Source organism: Vicia villosa, linkage group LG4 (genome assembly GCF_029867415.1).
Source record: "Vicia villosa cultivar HV-30 ecotype Madison, WI linkage group LG4, Vvil1.0, whole genome shotgun sequence".
Lineage (NCBI taxonomy): Eukaryota > Viridiplantae > Streptophyta > Magnoliopsida > Fabales > Fabaceae > Vicia > Vicia villosa.
The window spans coordinates 124,123,044-124,136,576 of record NC_081183.1 but is presented as its reverse complement, the minus strand read 5'-3'; the positions used below and the strand labels follow the sequence as shown (position 1 = coordinate 124,136,576).

The 13,533-nt window shown below is 37.0% G+C and overlaps 1 protein-coding gene across 1 annotated transcript; it reads right to left on the bottom strand.

Annotated features, from left to right (window-relative positions):
* Nucleotides 1–667: 667 nt before the first annotated feature.
* On the bottom strand, nt 668–3,260 carry LOC131599620 (polygalacturonase QRT3-like). The gene is made up of 3 exons (XM_058871912.1): nt 2,773–3,260; nt 2,324–2,560; nt 668–1,924 (listed from the first exon to the last, which is right to left on the bottom strand). Exons 1-3 carry the CDS (start codon nt 3,067–3,069, stop codon nt 914–916), a joined length of 1,545 nt encoding a protein of 514 aa, XP_058727895.1. The 5' UTR covers nt 3,070–3,260; the 3' UTR covers nt 668–913.
* Between the last annotated feature and the right edge of the window lie 10,273 nt (nt 3,261–13,533).

The window sequence follows — 13,533 nt, the reverse complement described above, 5'->3', positions numbered from 1 at the left end:
TCAGTTGATGTGCCTACGGAACATTCTAAATTCCATTTTTTTAACAAAAATGAAACATCAAATTATAGTACAATTTATACGATGTATTCTTTTGGTGTACTGTTTTCCATTGCCTTAGGGTTTAGGATTTACAGTTTAAGAAAATGGAACATCAAATTATTGTGCAATTTATGCGATGTAAGTGTACTATTTTCCATTGCCTTAAGGTTTAGGCTTTAAAAAATTGAACATCAAAATATAACAGAATGTTCAGTAGGTACATCTACGAAACACTGTATTTTTAACACGTTCCGTAGATACATCTCCAGAAGGTCTAGTGAACTAAAATAATTTGAATTTTCTAAACGTTCTCTATGTTTTTTACGCTTCCGTAGATGTACCTACAGAAAAACCAATTTTTTTTAAAAAAAATGCTTCCGAATGTACATAATCACAATGATTCACTTTAATTTGCTGACTACAAAGTGTAGATTTTACAAAATCACAATGATTCACTTTAATTTGCTGACTACAAAGTGTAGATTTTACAAAATCACAATGATTCACTTTAATTTTGTCATATTCACGTCGTGTATTAGGGAAAAAAAAATTGGTAAGGGGATAGTATGAGTTAATATTTTCGGTTGAACTAGTTAGAATTAAAAGTTATTTGATCACAATGCGGAGTGGAAAAACTTTGAGCCAAGAAAATTTAAATTTACATAACTATCACATACAGAATAATTTATGATTCAATCAAATCTAAATCTTCTTAAAAATCTATAACAATATTTAGTATAATACTAAATTTACTCTAAAGTTTATCCAACTAAATAAAGAAACACTTCTCAAACAAATAATTGTATGCACATTTCCCTCTTCAACCACAATTCACAATGCTTACTTTCATGTCACCAATTTCTTCAAACTTTCATCAATTTACCATGCTCTGATCCACCGCGACGAAAACAATTGCAGTAACCACTTCATTCGTTTCAATCACAACGCGATTATCCGACACATTCCTAATCGCATGACTAGGAAAACTACCACCTGTGGAACTCAATGAGTACTGAACATTTTTAATAAGGTTAGGAAAAAGAAGAACATTGTTGAAATCAACATTCCATAATGTTCCATTCCCTTGCATAGACATTTTCGCAACTGTCGCCTTTATATTCATTCCTCTCGCAATGTTCCTATCAACAATAACTTGATCAATTTGATGAAAAGGACTATTAGACTTATCCAAATGAACAATTTCAACACCTTGATCAGATCCAGAGAACATGTTGTCAACAATAGTAACACCATTTAAAACACCGGTCATAGATTTCAACACAATATTCGCGTCACCGAGGAAGAAGCTACTTGAAATATGAAGCTGAACAGGATCTTCTGCGACGATACTAGTATAATCCATGTAAGAATTCACAATTCTTGTTTGTGTTAAACCAGGTAGTTTCAAGTAAATCCCGGTCCCGCCGAATCCCGTGGCCTTATTATAACAATGTACACCAGAAAATATGTTGGCCTGACCAGTGACCATGATTCCTATTTGAGCCGAGAAAATCACAACATCGGTGACAGCGTTATCGTTACCTTGGAGGTTTATAGCCGTTCCTGAGAAGTTTCTTTCGGTTCTATCGCCTCCCGCGGTTATGTGTTGGCCGAGGAACGAGTTTCTTATGTATGTTTCATGACCACTTTGGACTAAAATTCCATTTGTTGTGAAATGTGTGATGTAACAGTTGTCTATGTTTGTTCTGAGTGAGTTTATGACTGAAATGCCCCCTCCTCTAAAGTTTGAATCTAGTAAAAGATCCTTGAGAGTTATGTACTCAAAATTGTAGGAACCACTTTCATTAGAAGAGGTTGATGATAAATCAATAATGTAGCCATCTATAGGAAAATCATCTGAGGCTTTTAGTGTTCCTCCATGTATCTGTTTTTCAAATCAATTTGAAGTGTCAAAAGGGTAGAATTGGTAAGCATAAGAACTAGTCATATTCAATTTTCTTGGTCTAGTTAGACCAACTGCTTCACCATCATGACTAAAATATGCTAATTTGAGACTACCTTCTCTAAAAAAATCAAATATAGCACAATCCTTAAAGTCTTAAAACACTGCCAATTGTCAAATAATGACAAGGGTTATGTAAAATTTGGTACATGCTTTTCATATCATATAGTCAAAAAGGAGGGAGGATATTTCTCCGTTTTACTGCCTATGTGATCTTATCAGGGTTGTTTCAGTTGCGTGCAGAGATATCTGATTTATATAAACAAAAAGTATGGTGTATGAAGTAAGTTAGCAATAGCAAATGAGATAGTTTCTACATACCATGAGGTTTCCAACACCGGATACCGGAAGCGTGAGTGACCGGCGGATCAGGTAATTTCCACCTTCAAGATTAATCTGTGCACCTCCAAGGTTGTTGATGCCTTCCATCAAATGTCCTTCACTTTGAACATTGGCTGCATCTGCTATGGCTGCAAGGATAGCTTCTGTACTATCTGAATTTCCTGTTGGGTCTGCACCATAAGATGTCACATGGTATACTCTTGGATTGTTCATACCCTACATGACATGAAAAAACATCAAACCTTTGATATTTTCTACAAAACTTAGAAAAGTGTATGTAGCCCTGCACAGAGTCGTCTCAAGTTTTTAGAGACGCAGTGTAGATTAGTAAATTTTAGACCTTGTGCAGCTTGTACGCCCTCAAAGACGGGTATGGTCCTGCAACTAAACAAAAACCAAAGCTCAATGTTGTGCATGATTGAATTTACCTCACTTGGCTGAGAAGAAGGAGAAGGAGACAAGGAAGAAAATGGAGTTGAAGCAATGGAATCATGTCTTGTTAAAGAAGCTTTCAAAGACTGCAATCTACGTATTGTTTCATGATGGTTTCCATTAGAAACTTTCCTATCATGAAAACTCTCACCATAAACATGAATTATAACGAAAGAAACAATCAAAAGAACCAAAGAAGAAACAAGAGATTTTCTTTTCATTTTTGTTGGTATATTTGGTGAGAGTTCTAAGATTCTTTTTAAGGTTAGTGTGAAGCGGTTGAGGAAAAACATTCTAGGTGAGTGTCCATATAAATAGGGTTGAGGGATACATCATGCAAGACATGGAAAGAAGTCATGGTAACTAAGATTTGATAAGAAAATTGTAGGGACATTTTGATAATGGTTCATACACATAACACCTTCATCATTTTTTTTTAGAGTATGATATTTATTTTAGTGAAGGTTGATATGATAGGTAAAGTTTTATGACTTCATAGAAAAGGAAGCAGTTTTACCAACTTCTTACTTTAGGGACCTTGTACTAATTTGACATTTGTGTCAAAGGTATTTTGGAGTAGGAAGAAAGCACACATGTAGAGGGGATCCACCCACCATACAAAAATATTGATAAGGGTAATTAGATTGGTTGGTTCATTATGGTGAATTAGGACAAAATTATTATTTGGTGGTATCTATTTATTGTTTAGAGGGGATTTTTAGTATTTTGATTTTAGTGAAAATTTATTTTAAGGTGTGGTGTTTAAATAAAATAAAATTTGGCATGATGAAAATTTTAAAGGTTTTTTAATACGGCAAATTTTGTAGTGGGTGTGAGGGAAGGAGAATAGGAGATACAGTAGCCTTAAGAGTCGGAACACCTCCCATTATAATTCTGTATATGTGGATTTAATTGTCCATGGTAAGGAAAAGAAAGGATAAGAAATTTTTTAATGAAAGTTTAATTGTTCTGGATTTGATTTTTTTTTTTAAGCAAGAATTTCATATAAGGGAGAACTAAGGGTTCTCCAAACTTTGATACACAAGAGCGGAACTAGTCCGATAAAAAGGACGATATTACATACCAATTCCTATTACGACATAAAAGACAAAGGGTCTTTGCAAAAATCGTAAAAATTGCAATTGAAATAAGCAATGTCGCCATAGGAAGACCACCTCCACACCAAAATCTTGATATTCCAAACTATATTGTTTATGTTCCACTTGTCATTCCTAAAACAATAGCCATTTCTTGTCAACCAAATAATCCAACAAACGGCAAGCCAAAACACCCTCAATTTACCATCTTTAATTCCTTTATTCCGACCGTTAAAATACCATTCCATAAAAGATGACATACCCTCCTCCTCTTTCCGATTCGGAAAATCCACCCACGCACCAATTTCCCTCCAAACAACTTTGATCACATCACAATCAAAGAAAGAATGATCTTTTTCTTCCAAATGCATATTACAAAAAATACAATTTAAACTAGAATTAGAAGAAGGAAAGGTAATACCTCTATACACTAAAAGATCTTTAGTGGGGAGCCTATTCACAAAAAGCCTCCAAGCAAAAGCTTTGATCTTAAAAGGAACCTCCATTTTCTAAACAATATCCAAAGCCTCCTCATTCCTTTTAGATGGACCGAAAGGTGTTCGCAAAGAAACAAAACGGTTATAACACGAAGCAACCAAAAATACCTTTTCCGACTCAAGTAACCAACACACGGAATCTCTACCTTCCTTCGACCCCCCAAAATTCTCAAGAAGTGATCGTAACACCGCCACCTCCGAATCTAAACCCGCTTGCGCGGCCTCCACCTCCGAAATTCCTAAATCTCCCCAAATCCATTCCTCTTCTCTCCATCCTCCCATAGCCGCTACGGACACTTTTTTAAGAGAAGAAAACTCAAAAAGTTCCGGAAATGCATCCCTCAAGCTAATATTATTTAACCAAGCCACTTCCCAAAATGGTGTAGTAAACCCATTACCCACAACAAAACGACAATTGGAAGAAAAAGGGTCATTAAAGACCGAAGTGGATAAATCAACCTTTAATAAGTCGCGCCACCAAAAAGATGAAGAAATAAGCTTGAAGGAATCGCCACCGGTAAAAGCAAGCATACTCACATCACCATAACGCGCCTTCAACACCTCGTGCCACAAAGATCCTCCTTCTTGAGCTATCCTCCATTTCCACTTGTTCAAAAGAGCAAAATTGAAATCTTTAATGTCTTTAATGGCTAAACCTCCATTGGAGTAAGGTAAAGTCACCTCTTTCCAACTAACCCAATGAATGCATCTTTTTTCCACCACCCCCCATAAGAAATTGGCTTGTATCTTGGTGAATTCTTTAACCACTTTAGTCGGCATCTTGTAAAAAGACATGATGAAAATAGTTAGGGAACTCAAGATAGATTTCAAAAGTGTAATCCTTCCACCAAGATTAAGAAAACGATGACTCCACCACTTTAAACGCTTCCTCATCTTATCCAAAAGAGGGAGCCAAGTAGCCTCCTTCCTAGGATTACAACCAATAGGAACCCCGAGAAAAATAAAATTGCTATCTTCGATCTTGCAAGAGAGATACAAAGATGCGGCCTCCAAGAATTGAGTCGGAATATTAATCCCTATCAACTTACTTTTGTGAAAATTAATGCCTAGGCCCGAAACAAGCTCAAAAGCTCTCAACACAATTTTTAAAGCCTTAATATGTTTCCATGACCCTTTACCAATCAATAGGGTATCATCCGCAAATTGAAGAATGTCCACGGCACACCTTCTTTTTAAAACTAAACCCTCATATTCACCAATATCAATAGATTTCCTAACCAATCTAGAAAGAGCCTCCGCCACGAGAACAAAAAGAAATGGAGATAAAGGGTCGCCTTGCCTTAAACCTCTCTTAACCTCAAACTCAATGGTAGGACTCCCGCTAACCACTACCGACATATCACTTTTAAAAACCAACAAATCCATCCACTTTCTCCATTTGTCTCCGAATCCCATCTTGACCAACATACCCCGCAAAAACTCCCAAGAGACTTTGTCATAATCCTTTTCAAAATCAACCTTGAAAAAAAAACAAGACATACCTTCCTTTCTAGCAAAGTCCACCACTTCATTAGCAACTAAAACGCCATCAAGCAATTGCCTACCCGGAACGAAAGCACTTTGACAATGGGAAACTATAGAGTTCAACACTTGTTTCAATCTTCCCGCCAAAACTTTAGCCATAATTTTGTACATACATCCTACCAAGCATATCGGTCTATAATCATCTAAGCATAAAGGATTAGAAGATTTCGGGACCAAAGCCAAAAAAGAAGAGGTCACCGCCTTAGATAATTCCCCTCCCACAAAGAAATGCTCAAAATACCTCAAAAAGTCTTCTTTTAGAAAAGGCCAACATCTCCTAATGAACAAGAAAGAAAAACCATCCAGCCCCGGACTTTTAGCTCCTCCACAACACTTTAACGCCTCATTAATTTCTTCCTCTTGAAAAGGTCTTTCAAGCCAAATACTATCCACCCCACTAATCTTATCAAAACAAATACCATCTAACGTTGGAACCTCTCCTTCCTCCTCTTCAAACTTCTTAGAAAAATGATGAGCTACAAAATCTTTAATATCCTTAACCGATTAAATCATACCTTCCGAAGAGTTAAAAGGCCCGATGTGGTTAAATCTTCTCTTTTCCTTCATAACTTTGTGAAAGAAACCGCTATTAGAATCGCCGTCTTTCATCCACTTCAAGTTGGCTTTTTGAACTAACATGTTTTCTTTAATTCTCAACTTCGTCCAAAAGCGACTTGTAGCTTCCTTCCTCTTGAATAAAATTTCCGGGTTAACAACCTCCTCTTCCGCTTCCAACAAAACATCACCATTATTAATGACACTAACTTCGTCTTGTATCTCCAAATCCAACCTACCGAAAACCTCTTTATTCCACCTTTTAAGACTATTTTTGAGAAGAAAAAGCTTTTGTTTCAAAACATAATCCCCTCTTCCATCTACTCTAAAACTCTTCCATTCCTTTTCCACAAAAGCATAAAAAGAATCGCAAGAAAACCATTCGTTGTCGAACTTAAACGGTTTAGGACCCCAATTATTTTTGTCAACTTCCAACCAAACCGGACAATGATCCGAAACGTCTCTCTCCCCCACCAATTGACCTACCACACCCCAATCATTCACCACTTTTTCCGACACAAGAAATCTATCGATTCTACTCATCGATCTACCATCTCCGCTATACCAAGTGAACTTTTTACCTTTACAAGGTACGTCTACCAATCTTGACTCTTCAATGAAATCCGCAAAACCAATGACATCTTGACTATTGGAAACAACCCCTCTTCCCTTCCGCTCCCTCCTATCCTTAATCGCATTAAAATCACCTCCTATAATCCACTCTCCGTCATTCCAAGCCTCTTTCATGTCTAAAATCTTCCGCCATAATAATCTTTTTTTGGAAGCATCACAAGATGAGTACACGTTTAACAAGTAATAAAAATTATTCTCTTTGCAAAATTTAATGCCAAGATAACCCTCCCCTTTGAAACTAAAGATAACATCAAGAACTTGCTCCTTCCATAACGTCAAAATTCCCCACGACCTACCCGAAGAGTTAGAAAAGGAATATCCAATATCACCACCACACCAAAAACTATTCGCCACAAAACCTTGTAACTCTCTAATCATTGTCTCTTGAATCAAGAAAACGTCCTCCTTGCTTTTTAAAATCAGAATTAATTCTCCTCCTTTTCAAAGCATTGCCTCCCCCTCTAATATTTAGAGTTCCGATAATCATGAGACACTAAATTTAGACCCCAACAAAACACCTTTTCTCAACACCGCTTGTTTATCCAATGATTCAATTCTTTTTACCACGTCGGACTCCTCCCCCTTATGATTAACCCCCAAAGATTCCATCGCCTTCCACGCCTTAGAACTTTCTTCGCCCAATAATTCATTCCATTGTCTACGGTTGTTCCTCTCGATGTCACTACTACCGCTAAAGTTGCCATGAAAACAGCCCCTGTCCAAACAATTAACATTCTGTTCAGCACACATAGAAGGGAGACTTACTGTTCCTCCCTTAAGATCATGACCGCCACTGCCAACATGAACGCCACTGCCATTAACGGAAGATGTGTGTCTCTGCTCAGCCAGCTTCTTCTCTCCTGCCATAAATCCTTTCCCTTTAAACTTGTTAACCTTCCTTAAAGACCTGTGATGAAGAGATCCCGCTAACTCCGTCATATTCTTGTAAGCCATTTTCTTGAATCTACGCTTTTTTCTTTCGTTAATATTTAACTAGACTACGATCTTTGCAACTTTATATTTTTAAATTATTTTTTAAATATTATGTGTATGTAAAATAAATATTTAATAATAATAATATAAAAATAAAACTAAAAAAATTTTGAAGTACAAATATTAATTTTTTATATTATTATATAGCATCAAAGTCAACATTCACTTAGAAAATATGAACAATTTCTAAATAATACAGTATATTACACCATAGTTTGCTTATAAAATCTCCATTAAAATTCATTATTTAAATGTTTTGACCATAAATTAATTCTCGTTCAATTAATATTAATTTTTCTTAACCATGAGCATTAACATAAAAGATTAATTTCTTTTTGTCAAGTATTTTAGTCATTTACTAATAAGAAAAAAATGCAATATTTATTTTAATTGAATGTCATTTATATTATAATTAATAGTTGGTTATTAATAATAAATAAATGTATAACTTTTAATTAAAATAAAATACAATTTTGCCCAAATTAATTAAGAGATAAATACTAATATAAATGAAAGATATAAAATAAAATACTTGCTACAACAAACAAGTTTTCTTAATAATAATAATAATAATAATAATAATAATAATAATAATAATAATAATAATAATAATATAATATATATGGGACGTATCTTATGAGAGTGTCATTTTTATATAATAACATCAGAATGAATATGAACCATCTAACTGTTTACGGTGATTTCCGGTAAACAACCGCTAGTCTTCCAAACTATAATAAATATGATTTGGTTACTCGCAGGATCGACTAGATTGATCCTAGGACATAGTCAAAAAGGTTGTTATTCATGATAGTTCGAATTATGTCTATGGTTGGCTTGTCTCGAAATAAGAAATACTTAATCAAAGAAATAAAGATTAGCAATCACCTTGTTATACACGTAAATATAACATCAGCGGAGGGTAAGATAAAGATAAAATATAAGACAAAACTGTAAAGTGCAAGAATCTTAAAGTGTAGAAACTTAAATGCTTCGAAACTAAATAAAATGAAAGTAAAGAGTGCAGGAACGTAAATGACAGAAAGTAAACGAAATGCAGTAATATCAAAAGATACTTGAATAAAGAAAGATACAAATGTATTTAAAATGGTGTTGGTGTCATACGTACATTTCTCAGCGAAACTCGTTCTCTTAACACTTGATACTTGAGCAGTATGTGAGTGATTTGTACAAAATGAACACACGGAATCCTAATACTAAGACCCTTATTTATACTAAATTTGACCCTAACGGTCCTATACTAATCTGATGCCACGTTACTCACGAGAATCTTTGGGATGCCATCTGTCTTTGCGCAGTTATATAAACTACTTCGAAATTCAAATCCTCCCGCCTGAATCCTCTTTCGACGTGTGGCAACGTAATCAAAATCGAGAATGCCACGAAAATACGCTAAGCTTCAGTAATTTACATATTTCGTAAAAACGTTTAAGTCTCCAAAGATGATTCTTTTCGAATTTAGCTCCAGTGCTAACTGTCTTCGTTCCAACTTAAACCATCATCCTCGAACATGGCCATCAGTAGCCATTTTTAATCTCAAAGATGGTCATCAGTAACCATCTTCCTTCGAATTTCAAACCTTCGAAGGATATTCTTCCCAAACGAAATCTTCAGCTAACAAATTGCCCCCAATAAATGCCTGTTTCAAAAACAAGAGAAATAGGCGTTTCTTGTTATAACGAGATTTCGTTTTACTTACTTCTTAGAGTTCCAAGACTATTGACTGACGTCATGATCATTTATGACTCTGTTTCCAAAACGTCTTGTCATTTTCAAAGATGTCTTCTTATAACTTACATTCCCACATTCTGGTCTTACTTCATGATCATTACTCCTATATACTAGGAGTAAAGCTAATAATTATTCGACCGCCGTTGGATTAAATCAACGCCTGTCGCGTGTCTCTTGGCTTTTACCCAAAAGATTTGAAAGGGTTTCCATTAAACCTTTAAATACTTGAACTTCTATCCTTGCATAACTTCCACTTCTATTTCCTCATTCTTTCCACAGAAAAGAACATCTTCGGTTACATTCAAACCCATTTCCCAAATCAAACTTATCCATGGCGTCTTCTTCAAATGTTCTTCAACCCGTTCTAAAACTTCAAAACCCTATGCGGACAGGAAATCAAGAACATATACCAAGCCCAAATACTGCAGAGGCGCGCGCCATCTATGCTTCTCAGGTAATCATTCCCTTTGAACTTTCTGGAAAAACTCATGCCTTCATGGGTCCTTTACCAGGATAAAATAACTCCTCTTTGAATAAATTCTTTCCTGCTTATTATAAAACTAGGCCCTTAGTTAGCAAGAATAAGATAGACGATGAAGGTCACCCAGTCTCAACTAACCCTGATAGCCCAAAAGAGACCTCAACTGAAACTCCTTTGGCCTTAGAGAAAATTAGGTTAAACTATGTAACCAATTTTGTGAAAGTCTTTAGGTCAATCCCTTTAGCAAAGGATCCTGAACTGTATTATGCTTGGCTAACGAAGGTAGAAAAGTAAAAAGCGCCTTTCTGGAAACAACTAGGGATTTATGATTTAATCCAATTATCCAAAACAGGTTTAGAATATAACCAAACCATGTTGGTAGCGTCAGTTTACTTCTGGGATGCTTCTCACAATACTTTTCACCTTTCATGCGGGATGGTTACCCCTACCCTCTTCGATGTAGCTGCCATTACAGGGCTTCGACCAACTGGGGAAACCTTCGACCCTAATTTCATGGATACTGACACCATCAATTTTAATGAAGCAACAGTCACCTATACTGCCTTCATTCAACAATACCACAACGAAACGGACCCAGATGTTTCTGACGAATAACACATAGCATTTCTAGCACTTTGGCTCTCGAGATGCGTCTTTTGCTCTAGGTCCATACAAGTAGCAAAAAGATATCTTTGCATGGCTAACCAGCTAAATGCTGGGATAAAGTTAAACCTAGGCCAATTAATTTTAGGATTTCTTTATGAGAATCTTGGTGAAGCAACGGACCTTGTTAAGAACTACAAAACAGGATCTCTTCTTTTCGCTGGTCCTTTATGGCTGTTGCAACTATGGCTTAATGCCACTTTCGAGGCTCACCTCCCATATAAAAATGTCGTGGATGAAGAAAGTGCAGACATAAAGGATCGAATAGTGGAAGGAACCAGATTGGCTTACCTAACTCCCAAGGAAGAAAGTGGCAAACTTCGTGAAACCTTCCTGGCATTCATAATGATGTTCGCTGAACGTCATCACTTCACTCCTTCGATGGCTCCATTCGTACAACGTAAGGTGGGTCCCAAATGGTTTACTCGAGAGTTTCCAGCAACTTCTCTTGATCAACAAGCTGAAGCTATGGCCATCTGGGAAGCTTTCCTCACCCCAAAGCTGTTATATCACCGACTTCGATCTTCAAAAAGTCATTGTTGTCTTCTTTGCTATCAGCCCAATCTGGTTTCAAGACAATTTGGGCTGGTTCAACTCAAACCAAAGTGTTTATATGACAAAAGGAATCACATGTGTCTACACACTTCGCATCTGGCAGAAGATGACTATGAATCAAAAATCTCCCGATATGTTGGCATCACCACTTTGTCTCTCGTTTCTTTCGAGCCTGCTTTTTATTCTACCATAGATTTTCATCAATGGTGGACAGAATATTATTCTACGCAAATCTTCGATGCTGAAAACCTTACTCGGGAACTAACTGAAGCTTTTGCTGATGTGCAAGAGAATTTCCAGAAAGGTACTTCGACTCATATTAAAGAAATTCAAGCATTTCAAAAGTTCTTTGAAACTATCTACAGGCCTGATGACCTTAGTCGGACCGTTCGTGAGGCTGCGGTTACTTTATGTGAAAAGTTTTCTGCTAAGCTGGATAAGTTGAAATTGCCTACGTCTGTTCGACCTGAACTACGTTATAAAGTGGCTTTTGAACTTCATCCTCCAAAATTTCCTCCACTTCCTAGTGCTGATTTCGGGGTGGCCTTAAGCCCTCCTTTTCCAGATTGGTTTGTGTGTGGGAATCTCATAAAAATTCTTCAGGAAGAATCTAAAAAACGCGCTGAACGAGTGGTCCCGACTAAGCATACCTTGGATACTTTCAAAGGACATCTTCATATAGATCTTGAGCATGTTCGCATTTTGACTCCAATACCTAAAGGTTGGGGTTTAGACAATCCTTCGACTAATTTTTCCTTTTTCATTGAAATACTGATTTATATTTTGTTCACAGCTGTTGCTCGAAAGAGGCAAATCAAGGAAGCCCCTGTACAAAAGGGTTCTGGAACTTCGAGGAACACCAGGGCGAGTGGGAGTGACTCTGTCACCACTGGCAAGAAGCCTACGGTACATGGATACCTTATACTTTAGCTTGTGGAATTTAATGAATGTCACTCACTTGGTTTTAATATGTACTTCAAAGCTCGAAACCTCCAGCGCCTTTGAAGCGAAAAGTTCCTCCAACAGCCGACTCGGACGATGAAGATAAATCTCCTCCTCGCACCAGACAAACAATAAAGAAAAGACAAAAAGTTGCCACCCCTTCAGCCAAAGGAAAGGGATCTGGGACTTCGAAACTCACTTCTTCGAGTGACAAGGTATCTTCTGAGGACTCACCCTTGAAGGCTGCTAGCACTATCCCCATTGTGGAGAGTCATAACTCCAGTCCAGACAACATTCCGACCAAGGTATTTTGGGTTTCACAATTTAACCATTTCTTTACACTCTAATTCTAATGATTAAGTTCACATTTTATCTTTTAAATGTAGGATGATGCTGGTACCGCTACTTCTGATCTCAAAGCCTCAAGTTTACACATTGACCTTGACAACCTTCGAGGTAAATGTCCGCTCTTTCGAATGACAGATGGACTTTCTGCCCTTTCCTCCGTTTTGATCAATTCTAACTGTCCATCGCAGGTGTTTCTCCATACAAATCTCATGTGCTTTCTCCCGTTCTCGAAGACACTCATCCTCTTGCAACCATCATTCCGACTACGTCTGCTGAAGAAAGCCATTCAAATGATGAGTCTCCACCCATTCATCAAGATGAAACTATGGAGGAAAATCCGTAATGTTCGAATAGTGGTAACGCAGCTGGACAAACAACTGGCAGCGAAGACACTATATCTGAACAAGATGCTGCAGAAGAAACTTCTAAACTGCCTACACCTGGATCTAATGAAACTTTGAACCTTGGGACAACAGTCACTCCTGTGACTACTTCGAAGCAAGCCCCTGCGATGCCTACTCCCTCAGAACTAGAGCAACTCAAGAAAACTGATCCTGTGAGCTTCCTCAAGACCATGATGAGTATCGGTAGCGCTTCGTCCCTTGGAACTCCTTCGACTGTCTTGGCAGGTGCTGGTGACAAGGATGATATTCCTAAAATCCTTCATCAGATAAGAGAGAGGTTCTTTGAAGCCAA

Bases quoted from the DNA above. Each gene is read 5' to 3' on its own strand.
- LOC131599620 (XM_058871912.1), bottom strand. From the start codon at position 3,069: ATGTTTTTCCTCAACCGCTTCACACTAACCTTAAAAAGAATCTTAGAA. The intron at 2,561-2,772 runs GTAAATTCAATC...CATGTCATGTAG, and splicing joins CTTCTTCTCAGCCAAGTGAG to GGTATGAACAATCCAAGAGT. The intron at 1,925-2,323 runs GTATGTAGAAAC...TTTGAAAAACAG, and splicing joins CCGGTGTTGGAAACCTCATG to ATACATGGAGGAACACTAAA.